General features: G+C 40.6%; 1 protein-coding gene across 3 annotated transcripts; it reads right to left on the bottom strand.

Annotated features, from left to right (window-relative positions):
* Positions 1-3,920: 3,920 nt before the first annotated feature.
* LOC128273077 (uncharacterized) lies at positions 3,921-22,274 on the bottom strand. Of its 3 annotated transcripts, none has more exons than XM_053011002.1 (7): positions 22,197-22,274; positions 21,213-21,474; positions 17,859-18,001; positions 9,583-10,161; positions 9,199-9,328; positions 8,972-9,115; positions 3,921-6,517 (listed from the first exon to the last, which is right to left on the bottom strand). In XM_053011002.1, exons 2-7 carry the CDS (start codon positions 21,268-21,270, stop codon positions 6,159-6,161), a joined length of 1,413 nt encoding a protein of 470 aa, XP_052866962.1. In that variant the 5' UTR covers positions 21,271-21,474; positions 22,197-22,274; the 3' UTR covers positions 3,921-6,158. The 3 variants fall into 3 exon arrangements, with proteins under 3 accessions (XP_052866962.1, XP_052866955.1, XP_052866970.1); XM_053010995.1 differs by having other exon boundaries at positions 22,046-22,208; XM_053011010.1 differs by having other exon boundaries at positions 21,213-21,430; positions 22,046-22,208.
* Between the last annotated feature and the right edge of the window lie 1,406 nt (positions 22,275-23,680).

Genomic DNA, 23,680 nt, shown 5'->3' with positions numbered 1-23,680 from the left:
CCATTAGTAGCAGGAATCAATGTTTTGTTTTCTTTTTTAATGCAGTGCATTCCAAATTGTATTTCTAGTTATCCGAACTATCCTCTTGATGTCCTCCTTCTCTCACGCTTTGAGAATACGATGAGAGAAAGAGAATACAAAATGAAGTTAGGGAAGACGAAAAGAAGAAAGACAAGCAACGATGATTATTTTGAGAATACTCGTTATGTGAGGGCACTTTGCGAACTGTTTCTATAGTCGTAATTTCAATACTCGTTTCTTCATCAGTTGCCGATGGTAGCACATTGGTCAATTAGAAGTTTAAAAGATGATAACACTTTGATTCTCACCTCGTTGTTTAGTTTTCGCATTTGTTCTTCACTAATGGCTCCAAGAAAAACTGCGCTGCTTAATTATACATTCTTATAAAATAGAACGATTTGTAATTTAAACTGCATGGACAAGTCATTCAAAATTCGTTACATTATATAAGATATGCACTGTAATGATGCATGTATATGAATCCCATTTCACTACTGTGGTTGTATGTGTTGGTTGAGAATTGAGAGTGTTGCTACCGTGACTATGGCTAAAAGTTTAGCGAAAGATGCAGGAGCCGGTTTCAACAGTAATGCTTTCCGTTGAGTTTCTATAATGATAGTTTTCAATTGGCCCGTTTGTAGTTAAGTGCTTTTCAATTGTGGTAGACGTACACAGAGTGGATCAAAAAGTGTAATTTTAGAAGCGGCTGAAAATTGTTCGTTGCTTGAATTTGGAAAGGAAAACATCAAGAATGGATTTGTATGTTAATGATATAAAATTTAAATTGTTTTTTTTTTAGAATTAGCGAAAAATGCAATGAATTTTTGTATTATTCTACTGGTTTTTCAATTAGTAACTAGTTAAGCGGTTTGTGATTCGTCCGTAGATCATTTTTCTGCGCTGCACCGATTCATCGATTTCTATGCGAAGACTCCAGTTCGAATTCTGACAGTGCATAAACGTGAGTGTTAAATATTAAGTTGGTGCTTAACACGGCTCTGTCCGTTCTATAAAAATAATTTAAAAAAATATTATATAGGCAAGAAGATGATTTCAGTTTCTGTTGTATTTGTTGTCCCAGAGCGTTGGTACTTGTTGTTGATTCTGCTAATATAATTTGTGCCCGTACAATTCGTAGTCTCCCCATTCTCCCGTGGGTGTTCCATTTCCGCTGTGAAGTTTATTGGCCGTGGACGAACGCTAATGTAACACAAAATTGGTTTATACTGTGGCTAGTGGTGTAGCAGCAGTAGGAAGGTCTACTAGAAAATGTCGCTTGTATCCGACAGACCTGCTGAAATCGAGAAACAGACACACACAGCAAAAACAACGTAGCGAAGGATACGGAAGGGGGTGTTTAAAAACCAAAGAGAGGATAATGTTACATATCCAAGGTTTATCGGATAATCGGATAATATAGACGGAATAGAGAGATGGGAGGAGGGTGGGGGTGTAATTGATTGGGCCGGGGGAGTGTCGGGAACAAACAACAAATAGGGGAAAAACAATAGCACAACACCTCATTAACAAAATCGTTCGACTCAAGAAAGAAATGACAAATGTATAAAGATTGTGCCAAGTATATCATACATAGTAGAATGAGATACGAGAGGAGCGAAATGTATTGAATGGTTTGAGACAAAAGTATTATTGAAAAGAGCAAAGAGCAAGATAGAAAAAGAGCGAAACGAAACCGAGAAGAACGAGAAAAGAGGAAGTCTTAGTAGAAAGATAACTTGTTATTTCTTGAAATCGCAGTTGCAATGCTTTTTAAAATCCGGAGGAAGTTGATAAACGAAGAAGAAGAACATAATAGAAAGTCCAAGTATAAGTCTCGATACTCGGTTCAACAGTAATAGAATACAAAATGTTACAAAACTCGATGCAGTTCATTCGTATCAGAGGGCAAGTAGTAGTAATGATACTCATAGTAGTAGTAATAAGTAATGAGTACTAATGCCGGCGTGTACATTGGAGGAGCGTGACGATAATATCTCGGCAGAAGATCGATTAAATAGTCAATCCATTGAACACGACAGTATTCTCTTAAAAATTATGTGTTTTAACGCAATTTGATCCGTGCACAGAATTGCCATCGCCTGGAAGTGAAAAAAAACGGAAACGAAAAGAACATCCGTTTCACACACATACCCACAGGCACACGCATACAAGCTGCAACTACTTTGTTTTTCAATTGTCAACGTTATCTTGAGTTAGTTTCTAGACGCTGATGTGTGGCCTACTACTTGTTTTATTCGTTTTCCGTTGTTAGCAACATTTATTGGTAGTAATATAACATACATACATATTCACCTTCGTCATACTTCTTGTACTTTTTTATTTTGTGCCCTCTTTCGCACTAGGACGTCATTTTCTTTATCTCTCGCCGACTACTACATTCAGACTTCGCTGGCCAGTAAATGTTTGTTGATGGTCCAACAGGTTCAAGTGCGTCAAGGCGGCACACCCCCTACTATTCTTAGAGGGTTAAATCTTTAATTAAGCGAGACAATAGGACGAAGTACGCCAAGGACCTTAAATTAAGGCTTTGCCTTGGCGTTAAGTGTAACCCATACTTCCTGATATGATCTGATGCCGGTTTTTATTTGTCTGATTTCAATTTTCTTTTCTGTTCGAGACAAAATACGCGAAAATATCCTACCGAATTCTCAATCGATCATAACTAAGTAGTTTGACAGCTGTTACGATTCGTCGGCAAAACGACGTTTGCATTGCGAGACCAAATGTAGCAAAACCAATACCCACAACCAAAATATGCGAGTATCAGAGTTGGATATGAACAAAACCCTCTCATGTAGGAGCTTCAACAACGGCATAATAATAGTATATCGCCCACATTTTTTAATATAAAAAACGGCGATCTACATGAGTGATTACTTCCGAGATATGGTCATTTAATTAATTCTTCCTTCGGTTTTTAACCTTAAGTCTTTCACGCACCAACAAATCTTCGCATAAGCTCCTTTTCCTATTTGATTACATTGTTGGATTTTTTGTCTGTTGGATGCCCTTTGTTCATTGTTGGAATCTTTTCGTGGCACAGGTAGGACGATATTGTTCAGTTTAATTGATGCTTATAATTACCGCCGTACGAAATTGATAGATTTATAACGCCCTGAGTGGTGGCCCACCACTCACACTCTGAAGAATAAGTCGTCATTACAGTTCAGATCGGTGGCCTTATACACACTTGGCCGTCTCGTGGACGAACATGGGAACCTTTTGTTCTCTAGTATTGGGCTTTAAGTAACTCAAGAAGTATACATTCACCTTACCAATACCAAAACTGATGAACATTTTCAGCAACCCTCAAAAGAGCACTTAGCCTTGTGTGCACACACCAAATCAAATTCGACTGCGATTGATAACGGAATCCAATATGTTCAGAGCACATGACTTTTTGAGCAAAACTTACCCCAAGCTTTGGATTTAGTTGTGAGTATGCTAATATCTGAACTTTTTTGTCTTTCTCACTCCGATGCAGTTGCACTAATGTTTAGCTTGTTGCTGCGAGACATATACCATAGAAAACCAACGCAAAAGCACTTTTCGAGGTGTTCAGGAAGTCCAAGAAAAGTAATAGGTCATTGTTATTACACAGAAAACAAAAATGATCTATAGCAATTTGCCGAAAGACGTTAATGCTACTTTAGGTAGCCACAAACGGTTCTATCCATTGAATGGGCAGTATGCGCACGATTGTGCGTATTGTCTTTCCCCAGAATTCGAAGAACACTTTCTATTCCGACGGGATTGTTAGCCCCGCGCCAACCCCCCTGTCACGCCGGTATCGGGAATCGAAACCATAGCCGGTTGAGTGACAACCGATCCCGGGATTCGAACCCAGCCCAGCTGCGCTGACAGCGAAGAGCGTTACCGACTGCTCTATCAGCGGGGGTCGACTCCGCTAAACAGATCAAAAATAGACCTATACACATGTTTTAACCTCACTTTAGTTTTTGCCTTATGGTTTCGCGTAGTCCCACACCTCCAAAGCGACAAAAGCGAGAAGGGTAGTTATAGTTTATAGATAGATTATAAACTCTATCCCTTTCTCATTGATTGAATTCTTAATATAAACGAGGCAAACAACTGTTTTAACGAAATCTTCAAAGCTTCAGAATTATCTGTAGATAATGTACAACTCAGCTCCAGTGCTAATACATGTAGCAATCGATCCAAGAAAGCGGCTAGTAAAAATAGCTGTATTGTTTTATGCTTTTATTGTTTCAACGTCAATTATTGATCAACGTTTTCCCGTTCCTAGATTAAGGTGTTTTGATTTTTTATCTATTGCGTATTGCTGTATTTAAATACTTATCTAATATAGCACTGGCTGTCGTCTATACTCTGCTCGATTCTCACTCGATTTAGGTTGCGGCGAAGTTGCTGTATAAGATTGCAACATTAAACAGCTTCCGTTACATCCGCCATGCATACGATGTACCCGCACACCGTAATAATGCTCAGTAAAGTGATGTTTTCTTTTATGTTTGTTTTCTTCTTTTGTTAATTTTCTTGCTCTTGCATCATGTATATTACTAATGCGTATGCTTTTTAAACATCTTTATTTATTTGTTGTTTTGCGGTTATCTAACATGTGACGTAGTGGTGATGTGTCTTTTTGTGTCGCAACAATGTCCACGATAAAACAGCTCCGCTTTCATTTTACTATTTTTGGTTTAACGTTATTCCAAGTTCTCATGAGTGGAAATGTTGGTTTTATGTGTGTATGTGATATTTGTTTTCGATATTTTGTATTTTCTGTTTTTTATTTCTGCTTCTCCAAGCTCAATGGTTCTGAGTAGCTCAACAATTACGGTAGTTATTTACTTTATTTGTGATTGGTATAGCCGGTGTTGCGAGTACATTATTTTGAGTTGCTTTGCGCGTTGTCGCTGCGATTTCACGAATATTCATTTTTTTGGTTCAAGCCAAGCGTTCATAAAGCAAAGCGTGTTGAACCTGTAAATTGAACAACATTCCAACAACAAGACGAAGAAGAGCAATCAATGGTAAAAACCTTTTGGGTGCTCTTTCATCTTTATTAGTGTTCGAAAATCATTTCATTGTTGTAACCAATGTTGTTTAGGGTTGGTATTATTTTCAATGCAAACTAATAATTCACATTCGGCATAAACCGGTAAATTTCTTATTGTACAACAACAAAAGTGAAAGGAAGCAGCTATGTGTAATCTGCGGCACGGCGTCTTTCACGCGGGGACGCAATCCTGCTCCTTATCACATTTAAAGGTAAATTCAACGGGGTTGTTTCTTTCCTTTTATTTTCTCCTTTTTTTATTTTATTATTATCAAAGCATCCATTGTCATTAAAATTGTGACTATTGGATACATATGTTTTTGAACGATCATTTTGATCCTTTCACCGTTTTTCAATATGTTCGCCTGTCTGTTTATTTTACAACTTCTTCTATGCAAACATGATTCTTCATTTCAGCCGATGTTCAAGTAGAAAATATGGAAAAACTATTTAAAAAAAGATTTGCGTCGAACGTCCAAAAAGGAATTTTCACATTTTCACATGACTCTTTTTAGATAAAACATGGGTATTATTGAAAAGTAACAATAGCTGTTGTTGTTGGTGACGCAAGCAAATCAGAGTACAACAAAGTTGCTATGACAATAGCAATAAACACCAGACTGTTATATGTGGTTCAAGAACAATCAGAAAAATATATTCCCAAAAAAAGGTAGCTGTAATCAATATTTCTTAGAAGTCGAACTGTTGACAGTATGGTGCATCTGCATGTCTCTCTCTCCACTCTCCCACACATGGCCTGTTACACTTTATCCAACCTTTAAAAAATCTACAACTTATCAGCACATGGGGAAACCCTATCCTATGAAAGCGAGGGGGGAAGTGGGAACGGAGAAAAGCAAGGCACATCTCGCAAAAACGGAGCCATTACAAAACCGGGACAAGTTTCACCATTTTCACAGCCAGAACGAGCGAATGAGTGATAGAAAAAGAAAGAGTTAGAGAAGCTTTTAAGTAGATGCTTAAAGGGTAAGCTTGGGAAAAAGACGAAGCAAGGATCCCCCAATGTGGTCAGCGTACTCAGCCATGGTACGCTGTCCTCCAAAAAATCATTCATTCAAATCCGCTTGATAGTGTTTCCGGTGAAGAAGATCGACATTCGGCGGCTGAATGTCATAGGCTCGTCTTCGCCTTCGTCGTCGTCGTCGGCATCACAGGCATCCGGGCGAGTACCTCGATTCGCAATGGTGCCGTTACTAAGGGTGGACGAACCGCAACCCAGCGGGTGGCACCCTGCTTCTCCCCCCCGACCGCCCACGAGGTAACGCTGTGGACTGTAGTGATGACGCGGTGGAGTGTGAGGCATAGGCGGAGAGAGCGGCTGCTGACCCTGGTCGTCCGAGTCACAGAAGCCCGGATTCAGGATGATGTTCGGCACCAGCTCCAGGCTGTCCAATTCTTCCTCTTTGTCTGCCACTGCAAACATACGCACACCCGGACATACAAACACGCATAACGAGTCCATTGGTATCCCAAGTCCCCCCGCCCCAACCGCCCCACCAACCACACCCAGCCAGCAGCATCGTGGATAAAATTTTTGATCCGTTTTAGGTTGATTTCGTTGTGTCGTGTTGGCGGTTGGGATTGTTGTAACAGTTGATGTTGTAAGTCGTCGAAGCGTAGCGCCAGAGGAAAATGGGTGAGAGCGAAAGGAAAAACCATGTTAGACAGCGACAGAGTGAAAGAGGTAGAAGGATAAAGAGAGTGAGAAATACGAGAAACAAAGAGAAGAAGAGAGAGCACACCGATTTTTAAGTCTGGAGCGAGAGTCAAATAGAATGATCCACAAACGGAATTGTAACCTGCCGTGAACTATTTAAGGAATTTAATTCATAATAACGGTGATGGTAATATATCAATGGTGCTGAAGAATTTGCAGAAGGAACGAATAAATTATGTAATCACCATGTTTAAAACACTTTAACACCGTTCTATCACCGAACACTGTGGGCCACAGTACGGAGCAATCGTTAAAAGTAACGTATGAACTGCACCCATCCACGTGTGGTAATACTTGTACTTTGGACTTCCTACATCGTCAAATGCTTTTTACAGACAACGGCTGATATATTGGTCTTTCATCTTTCACTTTCGCGCTTTCTCTCCCTCTCTCTCCCTTCCTCTTACACATATGCACACACACAAACAAACACATACACGGCTTTTATATCTATTTCATGTCACATAGAAAAATGTACAACACCGGATGTAACTTAGCGAACCCAAATATACGGTAGGCCGTCTTACGACGTGTTTTACAAGATTTTTTCTGCGTAAAGTAACGCACAACATAACACATTAACCTGCCTCCGATGTAGATTTTCGTACGGCTTGATCTACTTCCCGGACCAAACAACAATTATTAATTGAAAGCGGGGAAGGTCGAAAGGAAGTAAAAATTCGACGTTCTAGGTTCCGCGAAACAACACAAAAACTGATTCCTATATTTCAATTAACGACTAAATACCGTATTTACATATTATACACACATACAATACAACTGCTACTTTGAAACAAGCATCATGAATATCGAAATATTTTAATAAGACATTAAAACTTGAAAGCGGTAAAAAATAATTAATTATTATTGGATGGTTTATACGAGGATTGTTCAAAACGTTCTAAGACATTTGAATTTCCGCGGGCTACGTATGTTAAATTTTTGTTTTTTTTCTTTGCGTTAGGTTGCTACACATGTTAGTAACTTATGGTGAAAAGTTCGGCCATTTTGAGTAATCAATCAATTTTTGACAGCTGTTTTGCTTGGACAAGTTTTTGGTCTTCGGCGATGCCGTCTTTATCTCCTAAATCGTATCGGAGCGTCGTCCTTTCATGGCCTCCTTCAGTTTCCGGAATAATGAGAACTGGGCCAGATCTAGAGAATACGGTAGCTTTGGCATCATAAGTGTGATGTTTTGGCCAAAAATTCGCGCAGAAATAACGATGTTTGAGCAGGGACGCGACATCCAGTTTTGGGTTTCCCACAAATCCGGTTTAGTCCGACTGATTGCTTCGGGTGAATTGCGCATAAGTTGCAGGAAATATTCTTTATTGATCGTTCTGTCCTTTGGCAACAACTCATGATACACCACGTCCCTACAATCGAAGAAAACTGTAAGCAAAACTGTTCACATTCGACCAAACTTGTCTCTTCGACGTTCACATCTTCTCGCCCCTCTGAAATGTTTTGAACCATTCATAAAATTTGATAAAGATTCTTTACCGTTCATTTGTTGGAAGAGGCAAACATCGCCGATGAACCAAATCTTGTCCAAGCAAAACAGCTGGCAAAAATTGACCGATTACTCCAAATGGCCTAACTTTTCTCCATATGTCTCTGACATGTGTAGCAACCTAACGCTACAAATACATCGAAAATCGAACATAAGTAGCCCGAGGAAATTCAAATGAACAGCCCTCGTATATGTATAAAAGAGAATACTTTTGATTTTGTTCCGAAGACAGAACCATTGATCATAATCGTAATGAAAGCGGACTACTGCAGTATGAAGTACGCGACAGGCACTTGTCAGTCTTTCTTCGTTTCTAAGCTCTACAATGATTCAATTCGAAAGGTACAAGGTTTCAATACCAAAGCAAAGCATCTGAAGAGTAGCAAAGAAACAATTAAATGTATACGAAATCTAGAACCTGAAAACGAGCGTGAGATAATCAAATTAAAAATAATGATGAATCTTGAAACCAACCTAATCTTTAATTAAGGTAAAGCATTTGAAAAAGTAGAAGCGTAATGAAAATAATACCGCGAAATTAGACCAACGCTCAAACAATACAGAAACACATAAAAGCAAATGGTAGGCAGATTATCTATTTTCTAACAGCGGTGTGAAATATCGTTTATATTACTACCGGCTGGCTCATGGCACTCCTTGTACAGCACAATGCAGGTCCCGAGCGACAAGATAAAGAGTGTACCCATCACGATGCCAACCGCGGCTATCCAAACACGAGTATCAAAGTTCTTGGCGTCGATCATAATACGCCGGACAAGATCTGCAGTTGATATGAGAAAAGAATGTCTATCAAAGTATATACTCAGGCTAGCAGAAAAGCTGTTTCCATTAGCGATCTGTTACCTTTCTCTTCCATGCGCGGTTGTGTCGTAGCCAAGATAGTGACAACCTCACCGGCTCCAAGCTGATTATTACCCCAGATACGAAATTCATACGTCGTGTTGGGTATTAGATGGTAGATTTCTAGCTGACGCTGTAAGAAACAGTGTTCAGAGTGAAAGTGAATTTAATAAAAAAAATAAGACTAAAAATGTGGGACAGACCACTTATTTATTTATAAGTTTTTTTATATTTGAAGATGCTGCAAACATTTATTCTTCCGCGTTATTTTTCTTACGATTAAAAAATCTTTTCGAGAACCCGAAAAACCCTGACGCCCTGAACTTGTCTTATGAATTACTGGGAAGTTAAGAGTAAGGAAGCAACAATTAAAGTGGTGTCACCTACCGCGTTCGGACTGATGTGGCGCGGATCGATCGTCTCCCAAGGCAGCTCAGGTATGTCTTCGTCTATATCCCTAGAATCATCAGTATCGTGCATTCGGCGCATCTCGGCGGTGAAGTCACGTATGGCATAGCCTCCCGTCCTATTCGGCAACACTTCCCACACCAGCACCGCGATGATGGTGGAAGCCCGTACGTAAAAATTTGAAACCGCCAACGGTGGTGTCCGCACTTTTACGTTCACCTTCAACAACTCGACAAAGTTCTCCATCTGGTGGGACGATGCTTCCCGGTTACCCTTTACAATCTCTTCTTTCTGATGCTTCACCCTATCTACGACGTTTTCCACTTCTTGTTGTGTTATCTCTTTGCCAGTTGCGTTTTCGTAACTGGCGTATGATTCGACACGACTCAATTCGTCTTGAGTAATGGCCTGACTCGTGCTAATATTGGCGCGAGTGGTATTGTCTTCTCTGGAATCCTCGTTCTCGGCGACAGTGGTGAGGGTAGTCACGGCAGCCGCACACGTGTACTGCCCACTGTCCTGGGCACTTAAATTTGTCAGCACTAGCGACCCATCCATCTGAAAAACAGTGAAATCAAGAATGAAGGCAATTAAAATCAAGTGCTAATTAACTATAAAACTAATAGAACAATAAAAGCCCTGCAAAAAGATAAAAGCACATCATCTAATGTTGACATAAAGATATAAATAGTGGTCTAGCAGATGAAAGGCTGCAGCACCGTTGAGGAATACCAGGCGTCTCCATCATATGTGTACTAAGATGTCTAAAAACAGCTGCTTACTAGCACCTCCGTACTTTGTTTATATGAAATCAGAGGAATAAATGTTCAGTGTTGTTTTTTCTTCTTCTTCTTCTTCTTCGGAAACAACCGCTGAGCGGTCTTATCCTGGACCAGAGACAATGTTAATCTCTGGATGCTTTCTGTAAAAGTTCGTTTTTACGGGCGGGGTTGTTGGTTCCGCGCCAACCCCCCTGTCACACCGGTATCGGGATTCGAAACCATAGCCGGCTGCATGACAACCGGCCCCGGGATTCGAACCCAGACTAGCTGCGTGACAGCGAAAAGCGTTACCGACTGCTCTATCAGCGGGCGCCCAACAGTGGCTTCTTAGCTTTAAATCCAGCAATCCCTATCCCTTCGTCCGCATGTCGTCGAATGGAAAAATCGGGTTTCAGCCACAGAGAGAGCTATGGTTAGAGAGGGAAGAAAGCTCGAGTGTACATTCATCTTGGAGGGGCTGTCAAAACAGCGCGTCTGTTCTCCAGGTGACCTCTCCGGGGTTAGTTTTTTTTTAATCTAAATGCATGTTAACAGGGGCGACCGATTAATGAAATACGGATCCCTACTATGTATACCTAAGAAGACAGTTCCATGGCAAGGACAGTGATTTTGGCCTAGTACCTTACTGTACCGGAACCACAACCAAGTTACAAAAAGTATTTGCATTTGTGTGTATTGTTATTGATCGTCGTCGGTTTTCTTTTCTGCTTCGTCCTTCGCCAATCGTCGACGAGAGTGCAACACAATGACAACTCGGGATCGAAGAACTGCAATTAGTTACCGGCAACGAGAATTGTCATTTTTGTTTAAAGAAATTAAGAAAACTAGTCTTGTAACGATTGTTCAAAGATTTAAAACTGATTTCGTGCACGGGTTACTAAACTTTTCCAGGTGAAATTCTTGCATCTCAGCAGGAGAGATCCATACTACGTGTGCATGGGCCAGTGACGGAGAAAGTATGTTGTTTTTCTTCTCACACTGAATTGCTCAAGGTTGCAGTCAACAATGGTTGCAATTTGTATTACTTTTTAAAATTAACCGTAAATCGTTCCCCCTTATTTTTAAATTAATGCAAGCATAAAAATTTGCTTATGGTATATAAATTAGTTGTATATAATTTTTGTTTCAATGTGTTCCATACACTGTATTCACCGCGAGAGTGAGTATACCAGATCCTCCCTACCTTGAAACCTTCACGACATCACCATCTCTACTTCGCACTTTACGCATGTGAGTATAGTTTTTACATGCCAAACTGCCACAGAGGTTTTTATTCATTGGATAGTTATCCGTGAAACGCATTGTTCTGATCGCTATCACCGCTTTCTTTATCTAATAAACACACGCATCTACGCATGTAAAAGGAAAAATGAAAAACAATTTTATTATTCTCACCACTACTTCCCGCCATTTGAAGCACTCAGTATTTTTTCGTGTTGTCAGATGGCCCAACGAAACTTCAAAGCGTACACTTTCCTTTCGTGACGATATAGAGATGAGGAATAATTCTCAATGGCAAATCAGGAAACACACACATTGCCAAGCAGACCACATTCACAAGACAATCATGCCATGCCCAGTTAAAAAAATACATTGTTGTTACCGAATGCCGCAGGTGAAACCAGCGAAACTCCGTTTACCGGAAACATACCATTGCTTTAACAAATAGAAGGAAAGTTTACGCTTGTAAAGATTTGAGGATAAAATGTGCAATTGCTTTGCTTGCCTTCATCAGCACCGACTTTTGGGTGCAATGGCTACGAATTTGCCAAATGAAAGTGCAAAAAGAGCAAAACTACACTGCTTTTGATAATGATAGCCTCACCCGTTTTTTGAGACTGAGGCTAAGACAAAACGCTGAACCTATTTTTCGTAGATGAGGAATCAATTAGTTTTGCAAAAAAAAAAATATCCGTTGTTTGGTTTTCCGAAATAAAAATTATTTTGACTTAGGGAGCCGAAAAACGATAAAACGGCTGTTTAAAAATGATAGCCTCACTTGTAAAAGTCAGTCCTAGTCCAGTCCTACTAAAAGTAGTTGAATTGTCAAGTAACTGAGTTTTATTATCTCAGTAGTCTCGCATAACCCCCGCTGATAGAGCAGTCGGTAGTGCTCTTCGCTGTCACGCAGCTGGCCTGGGTTTCGAATCCCGGGATCGGTTGTCACTCAACCGGCCATGGTTTCGATTTCCGATACCGGCGTGATAGGGGGGTTGGCGCGGGGCTAACAATCCCGCCCGTAAAAATGAAATGTTAGAGAGAGAGCACCAGAGATTAACATTGTCTCTGGTGCAGGCCAAGACCGCGCAGCGGTTGTAGAGCCAAATAAGAAGAAGAAGTCTCGCATACTTCCTGTAGTCAATTGGCCATTTTGATCAAAAATGGGTCGTGGAACTCTATTAGGAGAAGGCGAGAAAGGAAAAATTGAAGCGTACCATAGTGTTGGGAAGTCAAATGGTGAAATAGCCTCATTATTAAAACGATTTCCAAAGGTTGTCAATAATTATTTGAAATATCCATCGGAATATGGGACTCGGAAGTCATCTGGACGGCCAAAACTACTTTACTCTGGCGATGAACGAAGAGTAGTTAAAGCTGCGTCTAAAACTACGAAATGTTGTCGGCGTATTAAAAATTAATTCCACATGAATGTTAGCTATTCTACAATCTGGAGAACTCTTAGTTCCTCTGTAAGCATGGCCAGAGAATCAATGAGAAAAATTCCAGCAATGCAGACACACCACAAACAGCAAGATTGCAATTTGCGAACGAGCATATGTCATGGAAAGATGGATGGAATTATGTAAGCTATCGATACATTGAGTTCTCCAATATTTGAGTTTTTTTAAGTTCAGGTCGTTTGGAGTGACGAAAAGAAATTCAATCTTGATGGGCCGGATGGTTTTTGCCACTACTGGCGCGATTTGAGGCGGGAACCTCGTTTTTTAGACGACGGAATTATGGCGGAGGTTCCATCATGGTATGGGGTGCGTTTAGCAGCCGAGCTAAATGTAATTTAGCAAAAGTTCCTTCACGATGGAACAGTGAAGGGTATGTAGCCATTCTGGAGAGTAGTTTGAAGCCATACCTGCATCGTTTCAACTACCACCAGCTAATTTTACAGCAGGATAATGCAACTGTCCATGCAAGTAGGTCAACAAAAATTTACTTAGAACATTTGGGAGTAAATTAAATGACCTGGCCGGATGTTTCTCCAGATCTCAACTCTATTGAGAATGTTTGGGGAATTCTAGTTCGACAGTCTATGCGATTCTAGTCTATGCGATTCTAGTCTATGCGGATGTCAAGCAGTACGAAAACATACAGACGCTTGAAGTAGCGATTAGAAATGCTTGGCGTTTCCTGTCGATGAACGTGCTAAAGAGCCTATCCGAAAGTATGCCAAAACGTATATTTCAAGTAATAAATCGTAGTGGAGAGGCCACCGATTATTAAAACATCATAATTTTCATTCATTTTTACTGGGTGGCCCTATTTTCTTGAATAATACATAATGAGGTTATCATTTTGAAACAGCCGTTTTTTCGTTTTTTGGCTCCCTAAGTCAAAATAATTTTTATTTCGGAAAATCAAACAATGGATATTATTTCTTTTGCAAAACTAATTGATTCCTCATCTACGAAAAATAGGTTCAGCGTTTTATCTTAACCTCAGTCTGAAAAAACGGGTGAGGCTATCATTATGAAAAGCAATGTATATAAGTTATGTTTCTTTTGAGCGAGAACTCAGATAGAAACGCACGGTTCGGTGGTTCGGCCAAGACTGATTTTATTAGATTCACAACAGGTGTTAGTTTGCTGGCCGCTGGTCTTTGGCTCTGGTCTGCGAGCGTGGGAACTTGTCCACCGTTTCGCCGCTGACATCCGACACTGTTGGAATATCGGAATGTTTATGTCTGCCGTCGCGCTACCGGTTCCTGTGACGTTGCTATCGTTGCTTAGAAACTGCTTACGACCGTAACTTATAGTTATTAGATTAGTTATTATTAGTTTATTATTATATTAGTATATTGTTATATTAGGTTGGGGAAAAAGAAATCGACGTTTTTCACGATAGATGTCTTTTGTGATGATATCTTGTGAAGTATCAATCGTACAGGTTCAAGTTTAGGTTCGTTTTAAAGCCAATACTTCACACTTTAAAAACGGCTTTCACTGTTTTTTGTTTTTACCATTCGTTTGTGAGTTACAGGGTGTTAACAATGGAAGTCAACAAAGAGAAAATTCGGTACATTTAACAGCTTTTCTTTGAAAAAGGCCAAAATTCAAGCTAGGCGGCCGAAATTTTTCATGTTGTTTGTGATGCCGATACTCTAAAAGCTAGTGGCGATAAATTTTGGTTTCGTCGACCCGTTTCAGTTATTTTCGATGTTAGAGATGCACCCCGCACAGACAGACTTCTTCTTCTTTTGGCGCTACAACCGCTGAGCAGTCTTGGCCTGGCACCAGAGACAATGTTAATCTCTGATGCTCTTCTGTAACATTTAATTTTTTACGGATGGGATTGTTAGCCCCGCGCCAACCCCCCTGTCACGCCGGTATCGGGAATCGAAACCATGGCCGGTTGAGTTACAACCGATCCCGGGATTCGAACCACGGCCAGCTGCGCTGACAGCGAAGAGCGTTACCGTCTGCTCTATCAGCGGGGCAAGTCGTAGCATCTGGACAGCAAAATTGCAACGATTTTGGTCATTGCCGACCATCGACGCCGATCTAGAAAATCTGAGCAAAAGAGCATTCCTATCTGTCCAATTTCCATACAAGTATGCGTGTGTTGATGGTGGATAAACATTAGACATGTGTGCGTGTGTTAATGGTGGTTTGACAATAACATCACATGAAATCGATGTTGAATCGTTATGAAACCGTGTGGACGATTCACAGATCGCTACGACAAATCGCATAGACAAATCGTAGCGTCTGGACCGGCCTTTAATCTCTGATGCTTTCTGTAAGGGTTTTTTTTACGGGCGGGGTTGTTGGTCCTGCGCCAACCACCACCCTGTTATGGCGGTATCGGGAATCGAAAGAAAGCCGGCTGCGTGACAATCGGGGCAGCGGGCGCAACGACGGCCAACGGGCCGACGAAATGAACGCTTGCCTCAAACCATCGAATCTATGGCGCTATTGGAAGAAACTCCAACTGACAACAAACATGAGAGTTGCATTACTTAACGATACATCTGCTGATGAATTGTCTCGGCAACTGCTGACTATCGGTGATGGTCGAGTACCTGTCAACGAATCAAGCGGATTGATTTCATTTCCTCAGAATTGCGAACCGTGACTCACCGCGGTCAGCAAAAACCATAACGGCCGGTGGGGCGGAGGGGTTTTTTTCTGTCCACAATTGGGCGGAAACGTTCGACTCGATCGTCAAAGCGTCCTGCGAGCCGGGACTAATTGATTTTGCCTGCTATCGTTGGCTATCGTGCCAATAAGCTTCGTTAATACCAAAAGCGAAGCGGCTGAATTAATGCGGCTCAGAATACAGATGTAAATTACCTAAGCTACATAATTAGGAATAATTATCAAAATCCTTCGATATGTCTGGCTTACCATCGTACAATTTACGCCTAGAGGTTGGCTCCGTAGTAATCATGCTTCGAAACATAAACCAACCGAAACTGTGCAACGCTACGCGTTTGCTAGTAAGAAAATTGATGAAGAATGAGATTTACGCGACGATACTTAGAGGAAAATTCCAAGGCGAGGAAGTTCTCATTCATAGGATCCCGATGATCCCAACCAATATGGCGTTTGATTTTAAAAGAATTCAACTTCGGATCCGTCTTGCATTCGCTATGACCATTAACAAACCACAAGGCCAATCCTTGAAAGTTTGTGGCTGAAGTTGGAAAATCAATGTTTTTCCCATGGTCAATTATATGTGGCATGTTCACGGGTCAGAAGACCATCTGCGTGTTTGTTCTTGCGCCTGATAAGAAAACCAAAAGTGTAATGTATCACAAGGTGCTTAACTGAAGAAAAAAGAAGTCCTGAAAAAGCCTACTAAAGAATCGTTAAAAAACTTATTTGGTGCTACAACCGCTGTGCGGTCTTGGCCTGCACCAGAGACAATGTTAATATCTCTGGTGCTATTTGTGACGGATTGTTTTTACGGAGTTAAAGTACTAGATTTTTTCAATTTATCCTAATCCTAATAAGAAAAAAAAACTAGATAAAATCCTAAACGTGCTTACTTATTGCCTTTGGGGCAGAACAAAGTTCGCCGGGTCTGCTAGTAGGAATTATATTCATCAATGAAACAGTTGCAGAGACTATCATGAAAACAGTTATCAACCTATGGTGAAGCAGGGAAGCTTCAAACTTCTTTTTAAATTCAATTTACCGATGGTCACTTCAGCATAAACGAAGAAATATGTATTTTCGAACGATATGATTACTATGTATCAGATATGTAATTCCGTTTTAGGATTAATAACCCTTAGCCGGAGTTGGTAAACAATATTGGACATTTACAAAATCATGCGCTAATTTGCTAAATTAACATGTTTGAATCGTTTTGACTAACGCAGTTATCGCTATACCATTTTTCAACAAGAATACGATCCAGAAAAGGGTCGGCTTGCGCTGATCGCGACTACGACCAGCGCACGCCTCTCACGCTCTCAGTGCAGTTTCCGGTGACAATGGTCAAGATAATGACCAACAAGTCTTGCCTCGCTTGCAGTGCAGTGTCGGGCAGCACAACGTTGACGAGCAGTTTTGTTAGAATTGCAACAGATAGATTCGTTAGCAGCAGACGTTATAGATAATCTTTTGACAAAGAGTAAGAAAGTTACCTAACTTCCAATTTAAGGAAACACACAATTTAATGTAAGAAACTTTTCCCAGTTTCCAATGGAATGGATACCAATGGATTAACTGGAGCTCTGTTTGTATAGGGAAATATCTGAGGAAATTCCCCAGACAAATAGTGGAACCACAACCGTTCATGTTTCGAAGAACTGACAATCGTTAAACTATGATTTGAGGATTCTACTAAGCGAAAATTCTAAATTCTTTAACATTATTATTCTAATTCTAAAAATGCAGGGTTTGAAGTGAGGCCTCAGCTGGAATAGATTCCAGTATGGAACCCAAATGTACAGATTAGGTAGCCTCCTCGCAGCGACCCCTGGAAACGTTCCTAGCTAGGAAACGGCCAATGTCTAAAGGTTTGACGCGAGCCAGGGCACTACAACCCTCATGGTCAAGGCTCCATACCTACACCATAGCTGCAGCAATGCAGAGGCAAATCCAATCTGCCAAACCAAAACCAAAATGAAATAACTCGGGCTAGTTTAATGGCAACGAAACGATGTATGATGAATTCTAAAATTGCTTAAATTGTAAAATTCTGTTTTCATCTGTTGTTTGATAATATTATTTTATTTAGGGTATAGGTTATATACTATTGTTTCTGCTGAATGCTGAATGATGATCTTACCTGAAGCTGTCTCACGTCTTCTCGTCGCCCTTCGCGAACCCATTTCACCGGATGACTAGAATCGCAACGAAGTGTCAGGTTGCGTCCCTGGTCCACAACGTATTCTTCGAGGATCACACCAAACGAACGGGTAACGTAGATCACTGTGAATGTTAGAATGGAAAAATTCTTATGTGTTTGAGCATTTAAAAGACATTTTCAAACGCGTAAAATATTCGAAACAAAGCCATATTTACATTACTTAGTACTTTAAAACAGGCGTTTTCAGGTAAATAGACTGCTGTAAAACCAACGTTGAAAAAGCAGACGGTAACGCTCATCGTTGTCACGCAGCTGGCCTGGGTTCGATTCTCTAGACCGACATGATAGGGTAGGGGGGTTGGCGCACAACGCATGTGATATTACAGTCTGAGCAATGGGAAAACTCGTTCTATTCAGCATTTACGCAACCCGAAGAAAAAACGAATTGAAAAAACGCAACCCGAAGAAAAAAACGGAAACCGGCGGCCGACGGCACAGAGGACGCCTACCCCAACGATCGTCAAAACAAGCAACTCTCGACTTGTTGTTACCAGATTTAGAGACAACTTTAGTGTAAATTTAGGTATATAATAAAGTACGACAGAACGTACGAAAGATCGAGCTCAGAACGAGTCCATGACAAGAGTCGATGAGTCGTGCAGAGTCGTGCGAAGAGGATTGTTGAAACAAACGTTGAGGAGTGTAGATATTTTATTCGGATGGTGAAGACGAACATCGAAGTGTAAACGTCGTATTACTTTCGAGGTTCCTTAGTCCGCCTGGAGCGACGTTCACTCCAGGTAAAACAAAAGCTGACAGTAATCGTTTACAACGCCATTTTCGGGCGAAGGACATCTCGGCCGCGCTTCAACAGGTTAGCGAACAACGGCGCTTGATCAAAAGCGAGCACGGAGTTTATTGAACAGACGAGGATCGTAAAGTAAGTAAATAAAGTCAATTTTTCTATTTGCTATGCAAATTTAAAAACTGATCAATTAAAAACACTTTATACCATTTTCTCCCATACGTCTCTCTAGATTGCCTGTAGATTTCTTGATTTGGCTCAGTTGCAAATTCTGGATGACGGTCCAATAAAGAAAATTGCGTGAATCTTCTTATCCGGCAACACCCTCCGAGTGGTCTTGGCCTGCAGCAGAGACAATGTAAATCTTTTGTTGCTTCCTGTAACAATGTGGTTTCACGGACAGGGTTGTTTGCCCCGCGCTGACTCCTCTGTCACGCCAGCCACCAACCAAATTGGATTGCTTGTTCAGGGCCTTTCGGGAATCGAAACAAATGGCTAGCTGCATGACAACGAGCGTAACCGACTACTCTACCAACGGGGAGAAATTGTTTGAATCATGAGTGATAACTCCTATTAGAAATGTATGTATGTATGTACGAGGTGTGATCAATCATTTTCGCGACATTTGAATTTTCTCGGGCTACGTATATCCGATTTTCGATTTGATTATCCGATTTTATGAAGTTAGGTTACTACACATGTCAGTAACTTGTGGTGAAAAGTTCGGCCATTTTGAGTAATCAGTCAATTTTTGACAGCTGTTTTGCTTGGACGTGTTTTGGCTCATCGTCGATTTTTGTCTCTTCCAAAAAATGGATGGCAAAGAATCTTTATCAAATTCTGTGTGAAAAACGAAATTAAGAGCTCGGACGCAATCGAAATGTTGGCTGTGGCTCATGGTGAAGCTTTTAAGACCAAAAGCATTGCTTATCGGTAGTTCAAAATTTTGTCAGAGTTCCGAGAAGATGTGAACTTCCAAAAGCCAAGTTTGGTCGAATGTGAACAGTTTTGCTTACAATTTTCTTCCATTGCATGGTCGTGGTGCATTATGAGTTATTGCCAGAGGATAGAATGGTCAATAAAGAATATTTCCTGCAAGTTATGCGCAATTCGTCCGATGCAATCCGTTACGAATGCCCGAATTTGTGGGAAACCCGAAATTGGTTGTCGCGCCCCTCCTCACACATCGTGGTTTCTGCGCGAATTTTTGGCCAAAACAACACACTAATGATGCCAAAGCTACCGTATTCTCTAGATTTGGCCCCCTGTAACTTTTTCCTGTTTTTTCCTTTTTCCAAAACTCAAATTACAGCTTCGTGGTCAATTACTTTTAGAGTACATAAAAATCGACGATGAGCCAAAACACGTCCAAGCAAAACAGCTGTCAAAAATTGACTGATTACTCAAAATGGCCGAACTTTTCACCATAAGTTACTGACATGTGTAGTAACCTAACTCCACAAAAAAATCGGATATACGTAGCCCGAGAAAATTCAAATGTCGCGAAAATTATTGATCACACCTCGTATGTATGCGTGGGCTGAAAAGTCCCGGCCCTAAGAAAGAAAATTCCTTTTTCGTTTAAAATTGGCTTTATTCTTTATCGTAATATCCATCAGGAGTCACACAATCATTCCGGCGCCGCTTTAACATTTCAATACCACTTTTATGAAACGATTTCACTAGGAACAGCCACTAAGATACTCTAGGCAACTTCATATTTTTTACTTATTTCTATAAATAATCAAAATCCACAGGCTTTTTAATCCCAAATTTTGGAATCAAAGTGTCCAAGCCAACGCTCACCATCGAGTGAATTTGTTGTTAGCAGATTCATTAGATTCAATCAACTCACTTGAGTGCCATTGAATAACTTGCAACTACCGTTGCCTCGACGAATAAGCCTTGACACCGGATTCTGATTGTTGCTGGTCGTCTTACTTAACATTATCGTCTTCAACTAACCTCCATAGGTCCTTCTCTTTCCATCATGCACATCACTAAGAAATTACGACGTTCCAACGACCAGTATCTCATCCTTGTTTCGATGGAGTTGCTATATTCTTTTTGCTATGCTGATCGATATACAATGCGGAAATGAAGAAAGTTGTATATTTCCTCATCTTCGATCATTGTCGTCATTTACCATATGTGTTCGGATTGTTTGATTAAGCCATAACGAAACCAGTGGCGTTAGACAATATCAAATATGTATAATATGGAAATTTATTTGTGAAGTAACCGTACTAACGTTGCTGTAAATGCGTAATGTGTGCGCATGTAAAAAAAAATATTTTATATTTTTTTGTCATTTGCGATGTCTTACTTATACTTCCTGTTTCAGACTTTATACCTCCTTACCGCTGCTGAATATTGCAAGCACACCAAAGTTTGTTTTTCCTTTGGAAACATTTCCAAAGATATTTGGAAATTTTGGTATGTAATAGTATTTTTTGTATACAATAGTGACCCATCAACTAACCCACGATCATAGATTATTTTAAAATTTAGACGTTTTTTCTACTTACGGTACATAAAAATTAAAGTATTATAAAAACGATACAGGATACTCCGTTCGGTGCACATGCTGCCATGCTAGTGTCGCATTGGGCGCGAGCAGGCCGATTGCTGGGAATGTTGGAATTGGCGAGTAGTTGATTGGAGTTGCTGTTGATGATGATGCCACGCTGGCATGTACTGTACAGCACTGGTTGTGTGGTGCGTTGGATTCTCTTTCACGAATACACTGACACACACAAAGGGACAGAATACTTTTCTCTGATTAACCAACTAAGTTGGAGCAAAAGAAGGTATAAGATGAACATAACAACAAAACCATGGACCAACAGGAAGAAAATGTGTGATCACCAAAAACGTAACCGAACAAAATAAAGAGTTAACCGAAGAGAAACGAGCACCACAGTTTCTGTCGTCAGTTCACAGCTTACCGACACTCGTCAACGGACAGTACACGCATTTCTTGTTGCACTTTGCTTATGTTTGTGTGGGTTTTATGTAGCTGGTTTCCCCTATTCGGTTTACTGCTTTATTTTTTGTCGGTTGTGCACAGCCATTTTTGTGTTGTTGACGCGTGTTGATGTTGATGTGGCACACGTCGCTCGTAGGAAGGAAACTTTTTGTGGAATCCACAACTAATCGAAAACTAAGAAAAACTAAGACACAGTGGCTCGCGTGCTTGTGTGAGTGTGCCACGTTGCGTAATATCGAACACAATACACTACAGAAGAAAAGCTTTCCGCTTCCACATTAGGATTTGTTTAAAAATCAAAACCGGGTTTCCGTGTTGGGTTGCATTCTCCCGGAGTGTGATGAATTCCAATGTGGTGTATTGTATTCATACTTTTAACTCTTTTCCGTTATTGTCCTGTTGCTGTCAATTTCCTCTCGGGCGTTCCAGCTAGCACGAAACTGTGGGTACACGCCACGTCACAGCCGCTCCAATTTGTTATCCAGTCGACGATTCGCTCTGGAATGATGTGTAGTTGTTTTACGTTTTGACTACTGCCGTGATTATACAACCACGTTTCGTCATAGCCGGCGGCTGCGCTTGACTCCTGAGTGGCCCGAGTAGAGTAGAATGAAAGAGAGTTGAGCAAAGATGTTTCCCCCATACCCCCGACAAAAAACCTGTCAAATGGAAAGCTCCATGTATATTAGATGCGTTTCGCCTTTCGTGTCCACTAATACCATCATGGCTGCCTGAAATTTAATGTTTATGCTGTCGCAATACTCATATGAAACGTCGTCTTGGATGTAAGTTATTTTCGTGTTCAAAACAAACAATTATTCAAAAAGGGACATATAGAATGATTATTACCGTTTATTTTAGAAATTGTACCCAGCATTGCAACCAAAACAAAAGAGTGAATTTCAAAGCATTCTCGGAGAGCTTTACGGTGCGTTTCGGTGAGCCTTACAGCTAATTTAGATAAATTTTTAGATGCCTCGCTACCTCGCATTCAATAACCATCGCACTATGCAAATACAAGTCTGGATCAAACATCGTACGACATAACGCATCGCTTGCTGTTTAGTTTCATTTACTTCCTTTTTAGTTCGAATATTTTTTATTGTTTTAATACATGGACAATGGGACTCCCTCTATAACATTTTAACACATATTTAGTCACAACTCACACATATCGGCTGGAACGGTTTACGCGCACGCCCGAGCGCCAACCTGCTTGATGATGTGAGCGCCAGCAAGTCTTCTCTCTTCTCGGTAGATACCATCGCACTTCATTCGTATGGCAGTTATTGAGATTTTAGAATGTGTCAGATTCGATTTATCCCATGAAATGAAAAACACCTAGGTCTTAGTACTCAATTTTAGTACAGAAAGTGCGGCTTTTGGGCCGATGACATTTGTTTGAAATTTAGGAAACATGTGAATGGATGTCTTGGAATGTATCATACTTTCGCTATAAAACTATCCATGCCTTCATATCGCAACAAGGACACCTTCTGCAGTACGCGCATCATCATACGAAATTTGGCGTTTATAGCAGCACTGCCGTTCTTTCTGAATTGTTAAGCTCTAACTATTATCCACTTATCAACACCTACAGTTCTACACACTCTCTTACCATGCTGCTTTTTCGGTTTCCTCCGTTCATTGTTTTCGTGAAGTACCTACAATGGTGACTGCCAAATTCATCTTCGAGCTCATTCAATTTGAAACCGAAACGCAGTAGATCGAAAACCGCTCGTGCTGTATGGCTCGTTGCGGCGCCTTGCTGAAACCACATGTCTTCTAAGTTCATATCTTTAATTGCAGACAAAAAAATTGTTATCATCTGGCAATATCGCCCAGAATTGACGATAGTGATTATTGTGATCATCAGTGAATCGTCGTTTTCGAAAAAATAGGGTCCTATGACGCCGCCAGCCCATAATGCGCACCATATAGTCACCTTTTCTGGATGTAACGGCCTCTTTTAAATCGATTAAGGGTTTTAAAGTTCTCCAGATGGGG

The sequence above is a fragment of the Anopheles cruzii genome, chromosome X (assembly GCF_943734635.1).
Source record: "Anopheles cruzii chromosome X, idAnoCruzAS_RS32_06, whole genome shotgun sequence".
Classification (NCBI taxonomy): domain Eukaryota; kingdom Metazoa; phylum Arthropoda; class Insecta; order Diptera; family Culicidae; genus Anopheles; species Anopheles cruzii.
This window is presented reverse-complemented; position numbering and strand designations above follow the sequence as displayed.